The 25,319-nt window shown below is 49.4% G+C and overlaps 1 protein-coding gene across 6 annotated transcripts in view; it reads right to left on the bottom strand.

Moving 5' to 3' along the window:
• NUP153 (nucleoporin 153) overlaps positions 1-25,319 on the bottom strand; it is a 630,217-nt gene that overhangs the window by 171,137 nt on the left and 433,761 nt on the right. For all 6 annotated transcript variants that reach the window (XM_069218389.1, XM_069218381.1, XM_069218361.1 and 3 more), the window contains one exon: positions 4,609-4,728. In XM_069218389.1, the coding sequence (XP_069074490.1) occupies positions 4,609-4,728 (120 nt within the window). The remainder of the gene's footprint in view (positions 1-4,608; positions 4,729-25,319) is intronic.

The raw sequence follows: 25,319 nt of genomic DNA, 5'->3' as shown, positions 1-25,319 counted from the left end.
CAAGACCGAGGCCAAAAGATCGGAATCATACCCTGAATGTCTTGGACTCGCCTTTTGGGAGGATAAGCCCGAAATTGCACTGTGTCCAGAACAGCGCCGATGAAACGGAGCGTCTGAGAGGGAGTCAGGTGTGACTTTGGCACGTTTATAGTGAACCCCAGCGTGTGCAGGAGGTTCGTCGTAGTCTGAAGGTGGGAGACGACTTTCTGGGGCGAGCCCGCCTTCAACAGCTAATCGGCAAGGTAGGGGAAGACTGAGACCCCTAACCTGCGCAGATGAGCTGCAACCTCCGCCATCACTTTCGTGAACACCTGAGGGGCACTGGTAAGGCCGAAGGGGAGAACGGTAAACAAAGTGCTCGTGACCTACCACAAATCGTAGGTAACGTCTGTGGGCAGGCAGGATGGGGAATGTGTAAATAAGGGTCCTGCAAGTCCAACGCTACCATCCAGTCTCCTGGGTCCAAGGCAGACTGGACTTGAGCCAGGGTGAGCATTTTGAATTTCTCCTTGAGGAAGTAGTTTAGGTCCCGAAGGTCTAGGATAGGACGTAAGCCCTTGTCCTTTTTTTGTATCAGAAAGTAGCGGGAATAACAACCATGACCTACTTCGGGCACAGGGACCTTTTCTATAGCTCCCTTGGCCAAGAGAGCTGTGACTTCCTGGCGGAGAAGTGCCAAAAGATCCTCTGGAAGGTGACTGAAGGATGGAAGCATGGTTGGTGGAGCAGATTCGAAAGGGAGGGAGTAACCCTTTCAAACTATCTGTAAAACCCACCTGTCTGTGGTGATGTATTCCCAGTGGGGCAGGTGATGGCGAAACCTACCGCTAACTGGATGGGAGTGAGGGGACGGGCTAGGAGGGTTTGGAGGCTGTAGCGGGGGCAGAGGTGGACTGGACAGATCTCTGGTTCCCTGTCCCACGGCTACGTGGGATTCAACGTCCCCGGCCACGCCGAGGCTGAACAGCATAGGTGGCACAGTGGCTTGGTGGAGGACGCAACAGGGAGCCCCTTCCGTAGCCATGAATGTGGCGAAAAGTGGACTGGCAGAGTCAGAGGAAAGACCAAGGGACCGAGCCGTAGCCCGGGAATTTATGAATTTCTCCAAGGCTGAGTCCACTTTGTCTCCGAAGAGATGGGAGCAATCAAAGGGCATGTCCCTGTGTGACTGTTGAACCTACCCAGAAAAACCAGAAGTATGCAGCCAGGCGTGGCGTCGTAAGGCCAGCATTGTAGCAAACTATCTGCCGAGAGAGACGGTCATGTCCAGTCCACAACGGATGGTAAACTTTGCTGCATCGCTCCCATCGTTCACAGCTTGGGAGACAATAGCACGGGCCTCCACCGGTTTCTACAGCAGGACTTGCGCAACCGTATCCAACAAAGATTGGGAATAGCGGCCCAAAAGGCATGCGGTGTTCACAGACCGCAGCGTGAGACTGGAGGAAGAAAATAACTTCTTGCCAAACTGTTCCAGTCTTTTGGATTCCATGTCCGGGGGTGCGGAAGGGAATGCGCCTGAAGAAGAGGAAGCCTGGATAACAAGACTCTCAGGCGTGGGGTGTTGGGACAGGAAATTAGGGTCGTTAGGAGCGGGCCGAGGGCAGCGTCCGACAGTCCTATTCACAGGAGCCCCTGTGTTGGGTTTGGACCAGGTAGCCCAAAGGACATCAGTGAGGGCTTCATTAAGTGGCAAAAGAGGTTCTGAAGTAGAAGCCCCAGGCTGAAGCACCTCCGTCAGGAGATAAGACCTTACCTCAACAGTGGGAAGCATGAGCCAAGGACCTCAGCTGCCCTGCTGACCATCATACCATAAGTCGCTCCCTCTGCCGTAGCCACGGTAGGAGCAGACAGCTTGCCAGCGTCAGAAGTATTCAGACCACTGGCATCACTCAATTCCTGAGCCCAGTCCAAAAATGGGTCATCCTGATATTCATAAGGGTCCAGTGACCCCTCCAATCCCTCCTCATATTCGTACCCATAAGAAAAAGGGTCCAAATCGTACCTGGGGTGGATAGGCCCCATCTAAGGCAAAGTCGGCATCGACTGCTCCAACTCAGTGTTCGGGGATAAGAATCAAGTCGATGTCAATAGTGAGCACTACAGACGCTGGGAGCGTCAACAATCAACCCAGCGCCAGGGAAGGTCTTAAGTGTGCGACCGGTGCTGGTGCTGATCCAGAGGTGACCTCAGTGGCCGGAGCCGAAGCCGCCAGCTCGGAACCGAAGGCCCCTCATCCAAACCCCTTGGGCCCGAAGGCGCCGTATTGGAGTCGGACCGCCCAACGATGAGGCGCATGGCCTCATAAAAGCCTAAGCTGGGTGGGGGTCGCTCCAGCTCCAGGAAACTTGGGGAAGCGCAGAGACTATCCAGGTGCAGGCTCCAAGGACACTCCTCCCGTAACGCGTCAGTCGAGTGACGGGGCGAAGTCGGAGAGCGATGGGATCTCTTCGACGACTTCTTACCTTGACCCAAGGATTTGGAAGACGATGAGTGGTGATGGCTCCATGACCGGTCTCGAGACCTTCCTCTCGATCAAGACCGGGACTTACGTGGAGTTGAATGCCGGGCCGCCATGGGGTTTAGGGACCGCTCCCTCAAAGGCTTTGGGTGCATGGCCCGGCACTCGGTAGCGCGACTTCGGGTCATGGCCGCGCTCGAGACACCACAGACAAATCCAATGAGGATTCGTCACAGACATCGTACGTTGACAGTCCTCGCACGACTTGAAACCAGTCTTTGGGGACATCCTCGACACCAAATTTCTCACAAAAACAACAAAACGGTCGAAGTCGGTCAAAAAGAGACCAGGGTAGCCCTTCTCTGGATCAGCGCGTGGCATGGAAAGAAAAGAACTGACTTCACTGCTCGAAGGCGGCGTCTATATTCTACTCCCGACATTATCATGGCGACTACGACACCTGCGGAGTCGACCGGCGCCACCTACTGACTCGCAAGGGTATTGCTTGAAGAAAAATCACTGGATCAAGTCTGACGCCTGGGAGAAATTCTAAGGTAAGGAATCTGCAACTAGAAGTCTCTATCAAATATCTGTGTGTTCATCACTTGGACATAGCAACAATCCTTCTGCTGTGACGGCATAAGGGAAAGTGCTAGCTTCTCATGTATTTTAGGTGTGCAGTTTCTAATAAGTGGCTTTATGAACAGGCCTGATCTGTCCATGAAAGCTAGCAAATAATTCAACAAGTTTAATCAGGAAATGAGTTTTTGTCTCTCAAAACTAACAGTAAAAAACGCCTTTTGTTACTGTGAAAAGGCTGATTATTTTATAGCCAGTGTTTTTAGAATATAAGAAACATCTAGTGATTCTGCAAGTCGGACTCAATAAATCAAAGTATGAAAGGGCAAACCAAATTAGACTTCAACTCATCTGATCTGGGGCTGTAAATATGATATTAGTCTGAGTGATAAAGAGTTTAAATTCTGCCACAAGGAGGGTAAGCAGGCTGATGCTGCTATCAGGACACATTCCCAATCAGAAGCATATACTACAATTTACATGAACTGTAAGCAGTGGCTGGAGAGGAGCCTTGTAGAGGCCCATACAGCAGGCCTATGATGGAAGACCTAGAGCAGTGGTTCCCAACCTGTGGTCCACGGACCCCTTGGGGGTCCGCGAAGCATCCTCAGGGGGTCCGCTACTGCTTAGAAAATTTAATAATAACACATTACTTCCCCAGCTTTCAGTAATGACTCAGTGGGAGGGGTCCCCGGATTCCGATAATAATTCAATGGGGGTCCCAGTAATGATAAAGTGAGGTTGGGAACCACTGATCAGGAGCACTTAGAGCAGCACCAAAGTAGTTTATAAGATGTGCCTTGTCAATGTAAAAGGGACAGAATTTAGAGCTGTGATTTCTTTTTTTTTATTTAACCCTAAACAATCCTAACTCAGGACCACAGTCAAAGCAGAGGCCTGGTGAAGGTTAAAGTCCCACCAAGATTTTTACTAAAATTCAGGATCTTCAAATAAGAGCTCTGGCCATCATATTTAGAGAGTAACTATTTTGAGCATGAAGCAACTTAGCTGAATCATGCAGTCTATTAATGGGGGCTGGTGTCGATGGCGCGTTGGCCTCTCCAGCATTCAGCTACATAGCTGGCAAAAAGAGATCATGATCAGTTGGAAAGCTTCTACAGGAGGTTTAAATGGGAAAGTCGGAACTTAAAGACTTTCCAAATTAAATGAAAAAAATGAAGCTTACTTGTAAATTAGAAGAATTCCCTTAATGCGGTTAAAAAAAGGTGTTTGGGCAAAGCAAGGGTGTAATAAATTGTACATTATCACCTGCTTCATAAACTAAGAGAAGTTGTTGCACAGGAATACCCTTAACAGTTGTTGCATTTTCGTTCTATAAATTCATAGGGGAAAAAAAAAACTTTTACAATGACTATAAAACGTTAATTTATCAGTGTAGAATCAACGTTTTAACAAACATAGGTGTTAAGATCAAGAAAAGTCAAGGGGTTGCACAGTAACATCTCAAAGATTAAAATATGAAACAAAGTGTACCGTATCATAGTGTTCATTGTAACCACTAAGCATAATATTTGGCAAAATGGTCCTTCATTTATGTAACTATTTACCAGGGCTCTTCAGAATATCCAGCACACTCCCTTCTTTTAAGGTTTTTGCAGGTTTAAACGGGCCCTCGTATTGCTCCTCGTCCTTCTTACTACTAGTGCTATTTAAAACAACATCCTTGGCTGAAAAGAAAAAAAAAAAACAGAGTTAAATAAAATTAAAATAGGTACTTTTTTTGTTTAAGTGTAACCACATTCTAAAGGGACTTGTGAGCAGTAAATGGCACTACAAACCCTGAGCTAAAACTCTTTTGGTTGCCAGAGTATCATGGCAAAGGCTGGAAAGTGCCCAGAATCATTTTAGATTACTGAGGATACATTGAACAGGATTCCTACATTACAAGTGTGGACGTGGCATTACAAGACACATTTAGTTTAAAGTTGCTTGACAAAAGCACCATGAACTGTGTGATTTAAACAGAGCAGATGCAGACATGCAACTTGGACCTGGATGTAATACCTGTACATGGTTCATCCATCCATCATAAATGCACTGAATGAGCTAACAAACACTTGCAATGCAAATCCGTCTCACCTTTACATACAAGCAAGACCAAATGGCATTGCTATTGTTTGCATTATCTAGCCATAAATATACCATAAAAGGTTAATACACAACTCTTACACCATTAGTTTAGAGCAGTAGTAAACATTTATTGCACAGATCAATAAATCTGAATCAGATGAAAGCTTCTATAGGTGTATTTCGGTACATATTTCAAGTCTATCCAGAAGTGTACACTGAGGTGTGCCAGTACCTTTGTTATAGAGGGCAGTGACGAATGGGGTATTTTCTGTTTTGGGCATGCTTACTTTGCTATGTTTGTACTTTGGAGTGCTATAATGAATTAACAAATGAAGCACTGTTAATTTGTAAATAAAATACCTTTCAGAATATTCTCACTTGGTCTTTGCTCGCTTGTCCAATTGGCTAAAAAGCTATTTTTGCCAGGGAATCAACTCTGTGGTTGTAGGGCTGGACAGTCTGAAGTGCTGGTGTTTGTGCCCTTGCTCCACCCACACTTGTCCTTCCTCCATCCACCAACACACCAGCAGCAGGCACTGCTGGGAAAAAGGTTGTCTTTTACCCAAAATACAACATTTAGTGTAAAAATGTATGTGCTTTGGAATAAGAAAAAGACAGCAATGCACAAGAGTGCGCTCCAAAATGTGTAGCCTACAGCAACGCCTGCGCCATGGCGCTACAGGGTAAAAACTGATACCCAATGAGATATGACCAGATGTGTCTGGCATTTAGTTTTGTAGATGATTTGTACAAGGAGATACACAGGCAGATGCACACAAGGTGGCCTGAGCTGTTTTATCATGTAGCAGTGCGCGCTTTGTTATGGCAGTGCCACAGCAGATATTGGGGAGGTGGGCCAGATCTGTTACACTGTAGGTAAGGGGCACACTGATGTGTCACAGTATGTTTAAACCGTAGCCATGCATTTGCGCTGGGTAGCAGCAAACAATAATGCACACAAGTGTGCATCAATATTTGTTTTCTTGTTATGGAGGGAGTAATTCCCTGTGGACAATGCTTCCCGGCTCTCAGATAGCTGGACAGATAAACTGAAAAGATTCAACCCACCTGTGGCCAGCTGAGACTTATTTTTCCAAGGTTGATGATTGAGCACTGAAAAGAACCAGGATTCATGTGCCTATAGATGGATTGTCCTGATTGTAGATTTAACATTAGAGGCTGTGTATACATATATATTTTTTGTTAAATTGGTGTATCCAGGTGTTTTCGCCTATCGTGCAGATTATAGAGGCTCCAAATCTGACAGTCTACATCAATTCATTCAAACAGCCATTCATTCTCATTGAGTACAGCCAGCAAGAGACCTTTTTCTAAGGCAATGACAATATTTTTTGCATTCCTGTGATATTGTGGGTGTAGGAAAGTGCCATCTTTCTAGCCTAGTTACCATCACTTTTTGCTTGATGTCAGTGTGTTAAGAATGTTCACTGGGATCCTGCTAACCAGGACTACAGTGACTGCTCTCTCCTCTAAATTTAGTTGCTGGTAAACTTTCTACACCCACAATTGGCATACTGGTGCAGCTATTTAAGTCCCTTGTATATGGTACCCAGGTACCCTGGGCATTGGTACATCAGCATGTATTGTGCCTCCCACGGGAGCCCACGCAAACTCTGTCTGCAGGCCTGCCACTGCAACCTGCGTGAAATGGTGCAGGCACTCTTCCACCAACATACCTGGTCACTGTACTTAGACACTATAAGTCACACCTCTGGTAGGCCCTTTAGCCCAAGGGCAGGGTGCATGTGCCTAAATGTGAGGGTACCCCTGCATGAGCAGGGTACCCCTACATTCCTCAGGCCAATTCCTGCACTCCTAAGTGCGGGGAAGCCATCTTAGGTTATGTAGTGGACACTGATCAACACGAGTGATTTAACTAAATAATGTTTTTTCCAAACCTAGCTATGTTTGTTATCAAACATGTTGTAATCATGCTACACCAATTCCAGTGTGTAGGAAGTTGGCTCTGTATGTGCTATTTCAAAGTAAGGAATAGCATGCACAGAGTCCAAGGGTTCCCCTTAGAGGTAAAATAGTGGTAAAAATAGATAATACTAATGCTCTATTTTGTGGTAGTGTGGTCGAGCAGTAGGCTTATCCAAGGAGTAGTGTTAAGCATTTGTTGTACATACACATAGACAATAAATGAGGTACACACACTCAGAGACAAATCCAGCCAATAGGTTTTTATATAGAAAAATATCTTTTCTTAGTTTATTTTAAGAACCACAGGTTCAAATTCTACATGTAATATCTCATTCGAAAGGTATTGCAGGTAAGTACTTTAGGAACTTCAAATCATCAAAATTGCATGTATACTTTTCAAGTTATTCACAAATAGCTGTTTTAAAAGTGGACACTTAGTGCAATTTTCACAGTTCCTAGGGGAGGTAAGTATTTGTTAGTTTTACCAGGTAAGTAAGACACTTACAGGGTTCAGTTCTTGGTCCAAGGTAGCCCACCGTTGGGGGTTCAGAGCAACCCCAAAGTCACCACACCAGCAGCTCAGGGCCGGTCAGGTGCAGAGTTCAAAGTGGTGCCCAAAACACATAGGCTAGAATGGAGAGAAGGGGGTGCCCCGGTTCCGGTCTGCTTGCAGGTAAGTACCCGCGTCTTCGGAGGGCAGACCAGGGGGGTTTTGTAGGGCACCGGGGGGGACACAAGCCCACACAGAAATTTCACCCTCAGCAGCGCGGGGGCGGCCGGGTGCAGTGTAGAAACAAGCGTCGGGTTTGTAATGGAAGTCAATGGGAGATCTAGGGATCTCTTCAGCGCTGCAGGCAGGCAAGGGGGGGGTTCCTCGGGGAAACCTCCACTTGGGCAAGGGAGAGGGACTCCTGGGGGTCACTCCTCCAGTGAAAGTCCGGTCCTTCAGGTCCTGGGGGCTGCGGGTGCAGGGTCTCTCCCAGGTGTCGGGACTTTGGTTTCAAAGAGTCGCGGTCAGGGGAAGCCTCGGGATTCCCTCTGCAGGCGGCGCTGTGGGGACTCAGGGGGGACAGGTTTTTGTACTCACAGTCTTAGAGTAGTCCGGGGGTCCCTCCTGAGGTGTTGGATCGCCACCAACCGAGTCGGGGTCGCCGGGTGCAGTGTTGCAAGTCTCACGCCTTTTGCGGGGAGCTTGCAGGGTTCTTTAAAGCTGCTGGAAACAAAGTTGCAGCTTTTCTTTGGAGCAGGTCCGCTGTCCTCGGGAGTTTCTTGTCTTTTCGAAGCAGGGGCAGTCCTCAGAGGATGTCGAGGTCGCTGGTCCCTTTGGAAGGCGTCGCTGGAGCAGGATCTTTGGAAGGCAGGAGACAGGCCGGTGAGTTTCTGGAGCCAAGGCAGTTGTCGTCTTCTGGTCTTCCTCTGCAGGGGTTTTTCAGCTAGGCAGTCCTTCTTCTTGTAGTTGCAGGAATCTAATTTTCTAGGGTTCAGGGTAGCCCTTAAATACTAAATTTAAGGGCGTGTTTAGGTCTGGGGGGTTAGTAGCCAATGGCTACTAGCCCTGAGGGTGGGTACACCCTCTTTGTGCCTCCTCCCAAGGGGAGGGGGTCACAATCCTAACCCTATTGGGGGAATCCTCCATCTGCAAGATGGAGGATTTCTAAAAGTTAGAGTCACCTCAGCTCAGGACACCTTAGGGGCTGTCCTGACTGGCCAGTGACTCCTCCTTGTTATTCTCATTATTTTCTCCGGCCTTGCCGCCAAAAGTGGGGCCTGGCCGGAGGGGGCGGGCAACTCCACTAGCTGGAGTGTCCTGCTGGGTTGGCACAAAGGAGGTGAGCCTTTGAGGCTCACCGCCAGGTGTGACAATTCCTGCCTGGGAGAGGTGTTAGCATCTCCACCCAGTGCAGGCTTTGTTACTGGCCTCAGAGTGACAAAGGCACTCTCCCCATGGGGCCAGCAACATGTCTCGGTTTGTGGCAGGCTGCTAAAACTAGTCAGCCTACACAGATAGTCGGTTAAGTTTCAGGGGGCACCTCTAAGGTGCCCTCTGTGGTGTATTTTACAATAAAATGTACACTGGCATCAGTGTGCATTTATTGTGCTGAGAAGTTTGATACCAAACTTCCCAGTTTTCAGTGTAGCCATTATGGTGCTGTGGAGTTCGTGTTTGACAGACTCCCAGACCATATACTCTGATGGCTACCCTGCACTTACAATGTCTAAGGTTTCGTTTAGACACTGTAGGGGTACCATGCTCATGCACTGGTACCCTCACCTATGGTATAGTGCACCCTGCCTTAGGGCTGTAAGGCCTGCTAGAGGGGTGTCTTACCTATACTGCATAGGCAGTGAGAGGCTGGCATGGCACCCTGAGGGGAGTGCCATGTCGACTTACTCGTTTTGTCCTCACTAGCACACACAAGCTGGCAAGCAGTGTGTCTGTGCTGAGTGAGAGGTCTCCAGGGTGGCATAAGACATGCTGCAGCCCTTAGAGACCTTCCTTGGCATCAGGGCCCTTGGTACTAGAAGTACCAGTTACAAGGGACCTATCTGGATGCCAGGGTCTGCCAATTGTGGATACAAAAGTACAGGTTAGGGAAAGAACACTGGTGCTGGGGCCTGGTTAGCAGGCCTCAGCACACTTTCAATTGTAAACATAGCATCAGCAAAGGCAAAAAGTCAGGGGGCAACCATGCCAAGGAGGCATTTCCTTACACAACCCCCCCCCAAACGAAAGAGGATGAGACTAACCTTTCCCAAGAGAGTCTTCATTTTCTAAGTGGAAGAACCTGGAAAGGCCATCTGCATTGGCATGGGCAGTCCCAGGTCTGTGTTCCACTATAAAGTCCATTCCCTGTAGGGAGATGGACCACCTCAACAGTTTAGGATTTTCACCTTTCATTTGCATCAGCCATTTGAGAGGTCTGTGGTCAGTTTGAACTAGGAAGTGAGTCCCAAAGAGGTATGGTCTCAGCTTCTTCAGGGACCAAACCACAGCAAAGGCCTCCCTCTCAATGGCACTCCAACGCTGCTCCCTGGGGAGTAACCTCCTGCTAATGAAAGCAACAGGCTGGTCAAGGCCATCATCATTTGTTTGGGACAAAACTGCCCCTATCCCATGTTCAGAGGCATCAGTCTGCACAATGAACTGCTTAGAATAATCTGGAGCTTTGAGAACTGGTGCTGAGCACATTGCTTGTTTCAGGGTGTCAAAGGCCTGTTGGCAGTCCACAGTCCAGTTCACTTTCTTGGGCATTTTCTTGGAGGTGAGCTCAGTGAGGGCTGTCACAATGGATCCATATCCCTTCACAAACCTCCTGTAGTACCCAGTCAAGCCAAGGAATGCCCTGACTTGAGTCTGGGTTTTTGGAGCTACCCAGTCCAGAATAGTCTGGATCTTGGGTTGGAGTGGCTGAACTTGGCCTCCACCTACAAGGTGGCCCAAGTAAACCACAGTTCCCTGCCCTATCTGGCATTTGGATGCCTTGATAGAGAGGCCTGCAGATTGCAGAGCCTTCAAAACCTTCCTCAGGTGGACCAGGTGATCCTGCCAGGTGGAGCTAAAGACAGCAATATCATCAAGATAAGCTGTGCTAAAGGACTCCAAGCCAGCAAGGACTTGATTCACCAACCTTTGGAAGGTGGCAGGGGCATTCTTTAAACCAAAGGGCATAACAGTAAACTGATAATGCCCATCAGGTGTGGAGAATGCTGTCTTTTCTTTTGCTCCAGGTGCCATTTTTATTTGCCAGTACCCTGCTGTCAAGTCAAAGGTACTTAGAAATTTGGCAGCACCTAACTTATCAATGAGCTCATCAGCTCTTGGAATTGGATGGGCATCTGTCTTGGTGACAGAGTTGAGCCCTCTGTAGTCCACGCAAAACCTCATCTCTTTCTTTCCATCTTTGGTGTGAGGTTTGGGGACTAAGACCACTGGGCTAGCCCAGGGGCTGTCAGAGCGCTCAACTACTCCCAATTCCAGCATCTTGTGGACTTCCATCTTGATGCTTTCCTTAACATGGTCAGACTGTCTAAAGATTTTGTTCTTGACAGGCATGCTGTCTCCTGTGTCCACATCATGGGTACACAGGTGTGTCTGACCAGGGGTTAAGGAGAAGAGTTCAGGAAACTGTTGTAGGACTCTCCTACAATCAGCTTGCTGTTGGCCAGAGAGGGTGTCTGAGTAGATCACTCCATCTACTGTACCATCTTTTGGGTCTGATGACAGAAGATCAGGGAGAGGTTCACTCTCTGCCTCCTGATCCTCATCTGTTACCATCAACAGATTGACATCAGCCCTGTCGTGGAAGAGCTTAAGGCGGTTTACATGGATCACCCTTTTGGGGCTCCTGCTTGTGCCCAGGTCCACCAGGTAGGTGACCTGACTCTTCCTCTCTAGCACTGGGTAAGGGCCACTCCATCTGTCCTGGAGTGCCCTGGGAGCCACAGGCTCCAGAACCCAGACTTTCTGCCCTGGTTGGAACTCAACCAGTGCAGCCTTTTGGTCATACCAAAACTTCTGGAGTTGTTGGCTGGCCTCAAGGTTTTTGGTTGCCTTTTCCATGTACTCTGCCATTCTAGAGCGAAGGCCAAGTACATAGTCCACTATGTCCTGTTTAGGCTCATGGAGAGGTCTCTCCCAGCCTTCTTTAACAAGGGCAAGTGGTCCCCTTACAGGATGACCAAACAGAAGTTCAAAGGGTGAGAACCCTACTCCCTTCTGTGGTACCTCCCTGTAAGCGAAAAGCAGACATGGCAGGAGGACATCCCATCTCCTTTTGAGTTTTTCTGGGAGCCCCATGATCATGCCCTTTAATGTCTTGTTGAATCTCTCAACTAAGCCATTAGTTTGTGGATGGTAAGGTGTAGTGAATTTATAAGTCACTCCACACTCATTCCACATGTGCTTTAGGTATGCTGACATGAAGTTGGTACCTCTGTCAGACACCACCTCCTTAGGGAAACCCACTCTGGTAAAGATACCAATGAGGGCCTTGGCTACTGCAGGGGCAGTAGTCGACCTAAGGGGAATAGCTTCAGGATACCTGGTAGCATGATCCACTACTACCAGGATATACATATTTCCTGAGGCTGTGGGAGGTTCTAGTGGACCAACTATGTCCACACCCACTCTTTCAAAGGGCACCCCCACCACTGGAAGTGGAATGAGGGGGGCCTTTGGATGCCCACCTGTCTTACCACTGGCTTGACAGGTGGGGCAGGAGAGGCAAAACTCCTTAACCATGTTGGACATATTGGGCCAGTAGAAGTGGTTGACTAACCTCTCCCACGTCTTGGTTTGTCCCAAATGTCCAGCAAGGGGAATGTCATGGGCCAATGTTAGGATGAACTCTCTGAACAGCTGAGGCACTACCACTCTCCTAGTGGCACCAGGTTTGGGGTCTCTGGCCTCAGTGTACAGGAGCCCATCTTCCCAATAGACCCTATGTGTTCCATTTTTCTTGCCTTTGGACTCTTCAGCAGCTTGCTGCCTAAGGCCTTCAAGAGAGGGACAGGTTTCTTGTCCCTTACACAGCTCCTCCCTTGAGGGTCCCCCTGGGCCCAAGAGCTCAACCTGATAAGGTTCAAGCTCCAAAGGCTCAGTTCCCTCAGAGGGCAGAACTTCTTCCTGAGAAGAGAGGTTCCCTTTCTTTTGCTGTGTTGCAGTTGGTTTCCCAACTGACTTTCCTGTTCTCTTGGTAGGCTGGGCCATTTTTCCAGACTCCAGCTCTACTTTTTCACCCTGTGCCTTGCACTGTGCTCTTGTTTTCACACACACCAGTTCAGGGATACCCAGCATTGCTGCATGGGTTTTTAGCTCTACCTCAGCCCATGCTGAGGACTCCAGGTCATTTCCAAGCAGACAGTCCACTGGGATATTTGAGGAGACCACCACCTGCTTCAGGCCATTGACCCCTCCCCATTCTAAAGTTACCATTGCCATGGGATGTGCTTTAGTTTGATTGTCAGCATTGGTGACTGTATAAGTTTTTCCAGTCAGGTATTGGCCAGGGGAAACCAGTTTCTCTGTCACCATGGTGACACTGGCACCTGTATCCCTCAGGCCCTCTACACTTGTCCCATTAATAAAGAGCTGCTGCCTGTATTTTTGCATGTTAGGCGGCCAGGCAGCTAGTGTGGCTAAATCCACCCCACCCTCAGAGACTAGAGTAGCTTCAGTGTGGACCCTGATTTGCTCTGGGCACACTGTTGATCCCACTTGGAGACTAGCCATTCCAGTGTTACCTGGATTGGAGTTTGGAGTGGAACTTTTCTTGGGACAGGCCTTGTCTCCAGTTTGGTGTCCATGCTGTTTACAGCTATGACACCAGGCCTTTTTGGGATCAAAGTTTTTACCCTTGTACCCATTGTTTTGTGAAGAGGCTCTGGGCCCACCCTCCTGTGCAGGTTTTTGGGGGCCTGTAGAAGACTCTTTACTATTTTTAGTTTTGGTTGTCTCATCACCCTTCTGCTGGGGAGTCTTTGTGACCCCTTTCTTTTGGTCACCCCCTGTTGAAGTCTTGGACACCCTTGTCTTGACCCAATGGTCCGCCTTCTTTTCCAATTCTTGGGGAGAAATTGGTCCTAGGTCTACCAGATGCTGATGCAGTTTATCATTGAAACAATTACTTAACAGGTGTTCTTTCACAAATAAATTGTACAGCCCATCATAATTATTTACACCACTGCCTTGAATCCAACCATCTAGTGTTTTCACTGAGTAGTCAACAAAGTCAACCCAGGTCTGGCTCGAGGATTTTTGAGCCCCCCTGAACCTAATCCTGTACTCCTCAGTGGAGAATCCAAAGCCCTCAATCAGGGTACCCTTCATGAGGTCATAAGATTCTGCATCTTTTCCAGAGAGTGTGAGGAGTCTATCCCTACACTTTCCAGTGAACATTTCCCAAAGGAGAGCACCCCAGTGAGATCTGTTCACTTTTCTGGTTACACAAGCCCTCTCAAAAGCTGTGAACCATTTGGTGATGTCATCACCATCTTCATATTTAGTTACAATCCCTTTGGGGATTTTCAACATGTCAGGAGAATCTCTGACCCTATTTATGTTGCTGCCACCATTGATGGGTCCTAGGCCCATCTCTTGTCTTTCCCTCTCTATGGCTAGGATCTGTCTTTCCAAAGCCAATCTTTTGGCCATCCTGGCTAACTGGATGTCCTCTTCACTGGGGTTATCCTCAGTGATTTCAGAGTTGTTGGTCCCTCCTGTGAGGGAGCCAGCATCTCTGACTATTATTTGTGGAGTCAGGGCTTGAGAAGCCCTGCTCTCCCTAAGTAGGACTGGAGGGGGGGAATTTCCCTCCAAGTCACTATCTTCATCCTCTGAGTTGCCATCCTCAGAGGGGTTGGCCTTTTCAAACTCTGCCAAAAGCTCCTGGAGCTGTACTTTGGTAGGTTTGGGGCCCATTGCTATTTTCTTTAGTTTACAGAGTGACCTTAGCTCTCTCATCTGTAGATGGAGGTAAGGTGTGGTGTCGAGTTCCACCACATTCACATCTGTGCTAGACATTATGCTTCTAAAAGTTGGAATACTTTTTAAGAAACTAAAACTGGTTCTAGAATCTAATTCAAACTTTTACCAAACTTTTAAACTCTAAAAGAAATGCTAAACAGGATCTAACACAAGGCCCTAGCAGGTCTTTTAAGAATTTAGAAAACTTTTCAAATTGCAAAAATCAATTTCTAATGACAATTTTGGAATTTGTCGTGTGATCAGGTATTGGCTGAGTAGTCCAGCAAATGCAAAGTCTTGTACCCCACCGCTGATCCACCAATGTAGGAAGTTGGCTCTGTATGTGCTATTTCAAAGTAAGGAATAGCATGCACAGAGTCCAAGGGTTCCCCTTAGAGGTAAAATAGTGGTAAAAATAGATAATACTAATGCTCTATTTTGTGGTAGTGTGGTCGAGCAGTAGGCTTATCCAAGGAGTAGTGTTAAGCATTTGTTGTACATACACATAGACAATAAATGAGGTACACACACTCAGAGACAAATCCAGCCAATAGGTTTTTATATAGAAAAATATCTTTTCTTAGTTTATTTTAAGAACCACAGGTTCAAATTCTACATGTAATATCTCATTCGAAAGGTATTGCAGGTAAGTACTTTAGGAACTTCAAATCATCAAAATTGCATGTATACTTTTCAAGTTATTCACAAATAGCTGTTTTAAAAGTGGACACTTAGTGCAATTTTCACAGTTCCTAGGGGAGGTAAGTATTTGTTAGTTTTACCAGGTAAGTAAGACACTTACAGGGTTCAGTTCTTGGTCCAAGGTAGCCCACCGTTGGGGGTTCAGAGCAACCCCAAAGTCACCACACCAGCAGCTCAGGGCCGGTCAGGTGCAGAGTTCAAAGTGGTGCCCAAAACACATAGGCTAGAATGGAGAGAAGGGGGTGCCCCGGTTCCGGTCTGCTTGCAGGTAAGTACCCGCGTCTTCGGAGGGCAGACCAGGGGGGTTTTGTAGGGCACCGGGGGGGACACAAGCCCACACAGAAATTTCACCCTCAGCAGCGCGGGGGCGGCCGGGTGCAGTGTAGAAACAAGCGTCGGGTTTGTAATGGAAGTCAATGGGAGATCTAGGGATCTCTTCAGCGCTGCAGGCAGGCAAGGGGGGGGTTCCTCGGGGAAACCTCCACTTGGGCAAGGGAGAGGGACTCCTGGGGGTCACTCCTCCAGTGAAAGTCCGGTCCTTCAGGTCCTGGGGGCTGCGGGTGCAGGGTCTCTCCCAGGTGTCGGGACTTTGGTTTCAAAGAGTCGCGGTCAGGGGAAGCCTCGGGATTCCCTCTGCAGGCGGCGCTGTGGGGACTCAGGGGGGACAGGTTTTTGTACTCACAGTCTTAGAGTAGTCCGGGGGTCCCTCCTGAGGTGTTGGATCGCCACCAACCGAGTCGGGGTCGCCGGGTGCAGTGTTGCAAGTCTCACGCCTTTTGCGGGGAGCTTGCAGGGTTCTTTAAAGCTGCTGGAAACAAAGTTGCAGCTTTTCTTTGGAGCAGGTCCGCTGTCCTCGGGAGTTTCTTGTCTTTTCGAAGCAGGGGCAGTCCTCAGAGGATGTCGAGGTCGCTGGTCCCTTTGGAAGGCGTCGCTGGAGCAGGATCTTTGGAAGGCAGGAGACAGGCCGGTGAGTTTCTGGAGCCAAGGCAGTTGTCGTCTTCTGGTCTTCCTCTGCAGGGGTTTTTCAGCTAGGCAGTCCTTCTTCTTGTAGTTGCAGGAATCTAATTTTCTAGGGTTCAGGGTAGCCCTTAAATACTAAATTTAAGGGCGTGTTTAGGTCTGGGGGGTTAGTAGCCAATGGCTACTAGCCCTGAGGGTGGGTACACCCTCTTTGTGCCTCCTCCCAAGGGGAGGGGGTCACAATCCTAACCCTATTGGGGGAATCCTCCATCTGCAAGATGGAGGATTTCTAAAAGTTAGAGTCACCTCAGCTCAGGACACCTTAGGGGCTGTCCTGACTGGCCAGTGACTCCTCCTTGTTATTCTCATTATTTTCTCCGGCCTTGCCGCCAAAAGTGGGGCCTGGCCGGAGGGGGCGGGCAACTCCACTAGCTGGAGTGTCCTGCTGGGTTGGCACAAAGGAGGTGAGCCTTTGAGGCTCACCGCCAGGTGTGACAATTCCTGCCTGGGAGAGGTGTTAGCATCTCCACCCAGTGCAGGCTTTGTTACTGGCCTCAGAGTGACAAAGGCACTCTCCCCATGGGGCCAGCAACATGTCTCGGTTTGTGGCAGGCTGCTAAAACTAGTCAGCCTACACAGATAGTCGGTTAAGTTTCAGGGGGCACCTCTAAGGTGCCCTCTGTGGTGTATTTTACAATAAAATGTACACTGGCATCAGTGTGCATTTATTGTGCTGAGAAGTTTGATACCAAACTTCCCAGTTTTCAGTGTAGCCATTATGGTGCTGTGGAGTTCGTGTTTGACAGACTCCCAGACCATATACTCTGATGGCTACCCTGCACTTACAATGTCTAAGGTTTCGTTTAGACACTGTAGGGGTACCATGCTCATGCACTGGTACCCTCACCTATGGTATAGTGCACCCTGCCTTAGGGCTGTAAGGCCTGCTAGAGGGGTGTCTTACCTATACTGCATAGGCAGTGAGAGGCTGGCATGGCACCCTGAGGGGAGTGCCATGTCGACTTACTCGTTTTGTCCTCACTAGCACACACAAGCTGGCAAGCAGTGTGTCTGTGCTGAGTGAGAGGTCTCCAGGGTGGCATAAGACATGCTGCAGCCCTTAGAGACCTTCCTTGGCATCAGGGCCCTTGGTACTAGAAGTACCAGTTACAAGGGACCTATCTGGATGCCAGGGTCTGCCAATTGTGGATACAAAAGTACAGGTTAGGGAAAGAACACTGGTGCTGGGGCCTGGTTAGCAGGCCTCAGCACACTTTCAATTGTAAACATAGCATCAGCAAAGGCAAAAAGTCAGGGGGCAACCATGCCAAGGAGGCATTTCCTTACACAGTGCTAGTTGCATGATGCCATGTCCTTAAAGGATCCCCCAGTTTGGTCTGTGCAGCCTTACTGGGTCTAGCTGCCAGCCCTAGCTGCTGCTGACCCCAGACACTGTTCTGCCCTCCTGCTTGTGAGCCTGGGTCAGGCTGGCGAGGCAGAACAAAGGATTTCCCACAAAGGAGAGTTGTGACCACCTCCCCCTATATATTAGGTGTCAAAGGGCTGCGGTGGCCTCTGAGCGCTACCAGACTGTTTTGAAGGGCACATTTAGTGCCCTCCTTGCATAATCTGGTTTGCATAATTCAGGAACCCCCAGTAACAGCTTTGGTGCGAAATTATACAACACCACTGTCCAGCTACTCCTCTAGGTGGCCGGTTGATTCTGCTATCTTGGAAACAAGATGGGCAGAGGTCCCCGGGAGCATCTGTCTGGCTAGGCCAGGTAGATGACGTCCCTGACCCCCTTTGATCGATGGGTCACTTTAGAGTGACCAACCCTCCTTTTAGGGTTACTAAAGGATTTGCTTGCAGGTGTTTCCTCATTTGTCGAGCAAGACTCTCCAAGGAACTCTCTGCCAAGACATCTGCTCCTGGCCTCTGGAACTGCTGCTTGTCTGCTTTGGAACCAAAATATGTCTGCTCCTGATGAAGACTCATTGCAACATTGTTTCTCCGGATCCCACTAAAATTCTGCAACATCCAAGGCTGTGCATCCTCCAGGACCACAAGGACCTTGTTTGCACCTGGAAGCACAAAGGAATCTCCCTTGAAGTGAAGGTGTCACTCCCCTGCAACCGCGGGCACCTTAAGACAACACCGTCCGGCTGGCGGGGTCTACTGTTCCATGAACATTGAAAGGCTCTGATTCACAGGTGGTCAATCTGGCTTTGGTCCTGGCTTGTCTTTTGACCAACTTGGAAGACTGTGGGCCCCTGCTCCTGCCACTGGAACCTCCGTGCACAGCAACTGTTGCACTTGCCAAGGCTTGTTGACTCTTCCTCTAGGGGATCTTCAGGCACCAAGAAGCCCCAGCCTCCAGCATTCTGCAACTGTAAGATCAGCCCCTGTCCTGCAACTCCTACGACATGGGACTTCTGGTTTTTTTTGTGGTGAGGCCTCCTTGTGATTCCCTGTGTCCATTTCCTGTGGGTCACTCATGGGGGCTCCATTGACTTCTGCTCCCTGTGTACTGATGGCCAGTCCTCATTCCCCCCTCCTAGGTAGGTCTCCTGGACCGTGCTGGTCCCCAAAACTTTGCAAACACTTCTTCGGCTTGCATTTGCCGGTGCTTGTTGGTGACCAGGCTGGTCACTGACCCTCCTGCATTCTAGCGACCATTGAGGGACAGCTCCTAGGTGACTCCTGGGATCTTCGGCTGCTCCTGGTCCCCACAGCTGGTCTTATTTCACCGACTTGCAGGAACTTCACCTCCTGGAAGATGGACATTGCTACCTGAACCACCTGGGCACCTCCAAGTGTGCTGGACTCTGTCCCCTTCTTTTGCAGGTCCCTCCATGTCCAGAATCCATGACATGGGTTCCACCAGCCTGGTCCACGGGTCATGACAGCCGCTGGACAATCCGAGGCTTCTATTGACTTCAGAGAGAGTCCCATCTGCATCTGAGTACATGGTGTATGTACACCTGTCTTCTCGGTATCCTGGGTAGGGGCACTCTCCATCCTTACTCTTGTCTGCTGGTTTCCTTGGGGTTCACTGGGAAGGGTCCTGAACTCCACACGCTCCAACCACTACTCTGTGTTAGCCCATGGGACAACTGGGTGGGTAACTACCCTGCACCTGGTCACTGGGGACACTTACTGGACTTACCTCTGGTGTCTCCATCGACCCCCCCAGACCCTAGCTAGCTACCACACCTACCTATTTCACATTCCACTTTCCTAGTATACACTTTGGCCCTCCAATAGGGCCCTGTAAATTTGAAACAATTTCTGTTAGTTAGTTTGTGTATATATTGTGTGTAGGTAATTCAAAAGGGAGATATACTAATTCTAGTCTAATTTAACACTTGTGTGGTTCCTTCTTGTGAGTTAGTTACTATTATGTTATTGAAGTGCTTTACCTTCCTCCTGGATAAGCATTAGCTGCTCGTCTCAGCTACACCTAGAGAGCTCTTGCTATCTAGAGACTATTCACCATCACGAAGGGTTGCCTGGCATCAGTATAGGGTGCACACCACAGGTGTACAACAAACTGAGCCAGTCTCCTACAGTGGGTACTGTACGCTCTTCTATGATTGCCTGGCCAATTTTGATATCTTAGATATGACCATGGAAAAGAAGGATTATGTTACTTACACTAAGTATCCGTTTGTGGCATGTGGTGCTGTAGATTCACATGCTCTGCATACTCCTACCATCTAGTCCTGGGGCTAGAGTTGTGAAAGTTGCTTTTCTTCGAAGACGTCTTTCAATTCATGAGGTCGAGTGGTGACTCCTCTCGGTGACCATGAACAGTGACTCCATAGTTAGATTTTTTTCTCAGGCAGGTGAGAAAGGAGTGTAAAGTATGTGTAAGTAATATCATGACCGTGCTAAATGTATATATATTAAAATAAGGAAAAGCAACAGCCACAGGTGTCTAGGGAGGAAGGTGGGCACATGTGAATCTACAGCACTACAAGCCACAAACAAATGCTTACAGAGTAAGCAACATTCCATTAAAATGACATGTGTGGTTGTAGATATGTTCTGCACAGACTATAAAGCAGTCTCCCCTCAGGAGTGGAGGCTAACCTGTGGGTGTTGCAGTATTTTGAAAAAGGGTACGTAGCACTGCCTGACCTACACTGGCTTGCTAAAACACCCACAGAGTAAAAGTGTGTAGTGCGGACCATGTAGCTGCCTTAACTATGTCAGCTATGGGGATATTTAAAAAAACAGAAAATTATGATTGCTCCTTTTTTGCAAGTGGAGTGTTCTCTCGGAGGAACAGGTAAAGGTTGTAGGAAGTTGGCTCTGTATGCACTATTTCAAAGTAAGGAATAGTATGCACAGAGTCCAAGGTTTCACCTTAGAGGTAAGATAGTGGCAAAAAGAGATAATACCAATGCTCTATTTTGTGGTAGTGTGGTCGAGCAGTAGGCTTATCAAAGGAGTAGTGTTAAGCATTTGTTGTACATACACACAGGCAATAAATGAGGAACACACACTCAGAGACAAATCCAGCCAATATGTTTTGTTATAGAAAAATATCTTTTCTTCGTTTATTTTAAGAACCACAGGTTCAAATTCTACATGTAATATCTCATTTGAAAGGTATTGCAGGTAAGTACTTTAGGAACTTTGAATCATTACCTTAGCATGTATACTTTTTACATAAAACACAATAAGCTGTTTTAAAAGTGGACACAGTGCAATTTTCACAGTTCCTGGGGGAGGTAAGTTTTTGTTAGTTTTGTCAGGTAAGTAAATCACTTACAAGTCTCAGGTTTGGGTCCAAGGTAGCCCACCGTTGGGGGTTCAGAGCAACCCCAAAGTTACCACACCAGCAGCTCAGGGCCGGTCAGGTGCAGAGGTCGAAGAGGTGCCCAAAACGCATAGGCTTCAATGGAGAGAAGGGGGTGCCCCAGTTCCGGTCTGCCAGCAGGTAAGTACCCGCGTCTTCGGAGGGCAGACCAGGGGGGTTTTGTAGGGCACAGGGGGAGGGGGGGAACACAAATTCACACAAAAAGTACACCCTCAGCGGCACTGGGGCGGCCGGGTGCAGTGTAGAAACAAGCGTTGGGTTTTCAATGTAAATCAATGAGAGATCAAGGGATCTCTTCAGCGTTGCAGGCAGGCAAGGGGGGGGGCTCCTCGGGGTAGCCACCACCTGGGCAAGGGAGAGGGCCTCCTGGGGGTCACTCCTGCACAGGAGTTCCGTTCCTTTCGGTGCTGGGGGCTGCGGGTGCAGAGTCTTTTTCAGCCGTCGGGAAATGGAGTTCAGGCAGTCGCGGTCAGGGGGAGCCTCGGGATTCCCTCTGCAGGCGTCGCTGTGGGGGTTCAGGGGGGACAACTTTGGTTACTCACGGTCTCGGAGTCGCCGGAGGGTCCTCCCTGAGGTGTTGGTTCTCCACCAGCCGAGTCGGGGTCGCCGGGTGCAGTGTTGCAAGTCTCACGCTTCTTGCGGGGAGTTGCAGGGGTCTTTAAGTCTGCTCCTTGAAACAAAGTTGCAGTTCTTTTGGAGCAGTGCCGCTGTCCTCGGGAGTTTCTTGTCTTTCTTGAAGCAGGGCAGTCCTCAGAGGATTCAGAGGTCGCTGGTCCCTTGGAAAGCGTCGCTGGAGCAGGGTTCTTTGGAAGGCAGGAGACAGGCCGGTAGGACTGGGGCCAAAGCAGTTGGTGTCTTCTGTTCTTCCTCTGCAGGGGTTTTTCAGCTCAGCAGGCTTCTTCTTCTTGTAGTTTCAGGAATCTAAATTCTTAGGTTCAGGGGAGCCCTTAAATACTAAATTTAAGGGCGTGTTTAGGTCTGGGGGGTTAGTAGCCAATGGCTAATAGCCCTGAGGGTGGGTACACCCTCTTTGTGCCTCCTCCCAAGGGGAGGGGGTCACATTCCTATCCCTATTGGGGGAATCCTCCTTCTACAAGATGGAGGATTTCTAAAAGTCAGAGTCACCTCCGCTCAGGACACCTTAGGGGCTGTCCTGACTGGCCAGTGACTCCTCCTTGTTATTCTCATTATTTCTCCTGGACTTGCCACCAAAAGTGGGGGCTGTGTCCAGGGGGCGGGCATCTCCACTAGCTGGAGTGCCCTGGGGCATTGTAACACGAAGCTTGAGCCTTTGAAGCTCAATGCTAGGTGTTACAGTTCCTGCAGGGGGGAGGTGTGAAGCACCTCCACCCAGAGCAGGCTTTGTTTCTGTCCTCAGAGAGCACAAAGGCTCTCACTGCATGAGGTCAGACACTCGTCTCTCAGCAGCAGGCTGGCACAGACCAGTCAGTCCTGCACTGAACAATTGGGTAAAATACAGGGGGTATCTCTAAGATGCCCTCTGTGTGCATTTTTTAATAAATCCAACACTGGCATCAGTGTGGGTTTATTATTCTGAGAAGTTTGATACTAAACTTCCCAGTATTCAGTGTAGCCATTATGGAGCTGTGGAGTTCGTTTTTGACAGACTCCCAGCCCATATACTCTTATGGCTACCCTGCACTTACAATGTCTAAGGTTTTGCTTAGACACTGTAGGGGCATAGTGCTCATGCACCTATGCCCTCACCTGTGGTATAGTGCACCCTGCCTTAGGGCTGTAAGGCCTCCTAGAGGGGTGACTTACCTATGCCACAGGCAGTGTGAGGTTGGCATGGCACCCTGAGGGGAGTGCCATGTCGACAGTCATTTTCTCCCCACCAGCACACACTAGCTGGCAAGCAGTGTGTCTGTGCTGAGTGAGGGGTCCCTAGGGTGGCATAAGTCATGCTGCAGCCCTTAGAGACCTTCCCTGGCATCAGGGCCCTTGGTACCAGGGGTACCAGTTACAAGGGACTTACCTGGGTGCCAGGGTTGTGCCAATTGTGGAGACAATGGTACTGTAAGGAAATGCCTCCTTGGCATGGTTGCCCCCTGACTTTTTGCCTTTGCTGATGCTATGTTTACAATTGAAAGTGTGCTGAGGCCTGCTAACCAGGCCCCAGCACCAGTGTTCTTTCCCTAACCTGTACTTTTGTATCCACAATTGGCAGACCCTGGCATCCAGATAAGTCCCTTGTAACTGGTACTTCTAGTACCAAGGGCCCTGATGCCAAGGAAGGTCTCTAAGGGCTGCAGCATGTCTTATGCCACCCTGGAGACCTCTCACTCAGCACAGACACACTGCTTGCCAGCTTGTGTGTGCTAGTGAGAACAAAACGAGTAAGTCGACATGGCACTCCCCTCAGGGTGCCATGCCAGCCTCTCACTGCCTATGCAGTATAGGTAAGACACCCCTCTAGCAGGCCTTACAGCCCTAAGGCAGGGTGCACTATACCATAGGTGAGGGTACCAGTGCATGAGCATGGTACCCCTACAGTGTCTAAACAAAACCTTAGACATTGTAAGTGCAGGGTAGCCATAAGAGTATATGGTCTGGGAGTCTGTCAAACACGAACTCCCCAGCACCATAATGGCTACACTGAAAACTGGGAAGTTTGGTATCAAACTTCTCAGCACAATAAATGCACACAGATGCCAGTGTACATTTTATTGTAAAATACACCACAGAGGGCACCTTAGAGGTGCCCCCTGAAACTTAACCGACTGTCTGTGTAGGCTGACTAGTTCCAGCAGCCTACCACACCAGAGACATGTTGCTGGCCCCATGGGGAGAGTGCCTTTGTCACTCTGAGGCCAGTAACAAAGCCTGCACTGGGTGGAGATGCTAACACCTCCCCCAGGCAGGAGCTGTAACACCTGGCGGTGAGCCTCAAAGGCTCACCCCTTTGTCACAGCCCAGCAGGGCACTCCAGCTAGTGGAGTTGCCCGCCCCCTCCGGCCACGGCCCCCACTTTTGGCGGCAAGGCTGGAGGGAACAAAGAAAGCAACAAGGAGGAGTCACTGGCCAGTCAGGACAGCCCCTAAGGTGTCCTGAGCTGAAGTGACTCTAACTTTTAGAAATCCTCCATCTTGCAGATGGAGGATTCCCCCAATAGGGTTAGGATTGTGACCCCCTCCCCTTGGGAGGAGGCACAAAGAGGGTGTACCCACCCTCAGGGCTAGTAGCCATTGGCTACTAACCCCCCAGACCTAAACACGCCCTTAAATTTAGTATTTAAGGGCTACCCTGAACCCTAGAAAATTAGATTCCTGCAACTACAAGAAGAAGGACTGCCTAGCTGAAAACCCCTGCAGAGGAAGACCAGAAGACGACAACTGCCTTGGCTCCAGAAACTCACCGGCCTGTCTCCTGCCTTCCAAAGATCCTGCTCCAGCGACGCCTTCCAAAGGGACCAGCGACCTCGACATCCTGTGAGGACTGCCCCTGCTTCGAAAAGACAAGAAACTCCCGAGGACAGCGGACCTGCTCCAAGAAAAGCTGCAACTTTGTTTCCAGCAGCTTTAAAGAACCCTGCAAGCTCCCCGCAAGAAGCGTGAGACTTGCAAAACTGCACCCGGCGACCCCGACTCGGCTGGTGGCGATCCAACACCTCAGGAGGGACCCCAGGACTACTCTAAGACTGTGAGTACAAAAACCTGTCCCCCCTGAGCCCCCACAGCGCCGCCTGCAGAGGGAATCCCGAGGCTTCCCCTGACCGCGACTCTTTGAATCCTAAGTCCCGACACCTGGGAGAGACCCTGCACCCGCAGCCCCCAGGACCTGAAGGACCGGACTTTCACTGGAGGAGTGACCCCCAGGAGTCCCTCTCCCTTGACCAAGTGGAGGTTTCCCCGAGGAACCCCCCCCTTGCCTGCCTGCAGCGCTGAAGAGATCCCTAGATCTCCCATTGACTTCCATTACAAACCCGACGCTTGTTTCTACACTGCACCCGGCCGCCCCCGCGCTGCTGAGGGTGAAATTTCTGTGTGGGCTTGTGTCCCCCCCGGTGCCCTACAAAACCCCCCTGGTCTGCCCTCCGAAGACGCGGGTACTTACCTGCAAGCAGACCGGAACCGGGGCACCCCCTTCTCTCCATTCTAGTCTATGCGTTTTGGGCACCACTTTGAACTCTGCACCTGACCGGCCCTGAGCTGCTGGTGTGGTGACTTTGGGGTTGCTCTGAACCCCCAACGGTGGGCTACCTTGGACCAAGAACTAAGCCCTGTAAGTGTCTTACTTACCTGGTTAACCTAACAAATACTTAC

The sequence above is a fragment of the Pleurodeles waltl genome, chromosome 2_1 (assembly GCF_031143425.1).
Source record: "Pleurodeles waltl isolate 20211129_DDA chromosome 2_1, aPleWal1.hap1.20221129, whole genome shotgun sequence".
NCBI classification, from domain to species: Eukaryota; Metazoa; Chordata; class Amphibia; order Caudata; family Salamandridae; genus Pleurodeles; species Pleurodeles waltl.
This window is presented reverse-complemented; position numbering and strand designations above follow the sequence as displayed.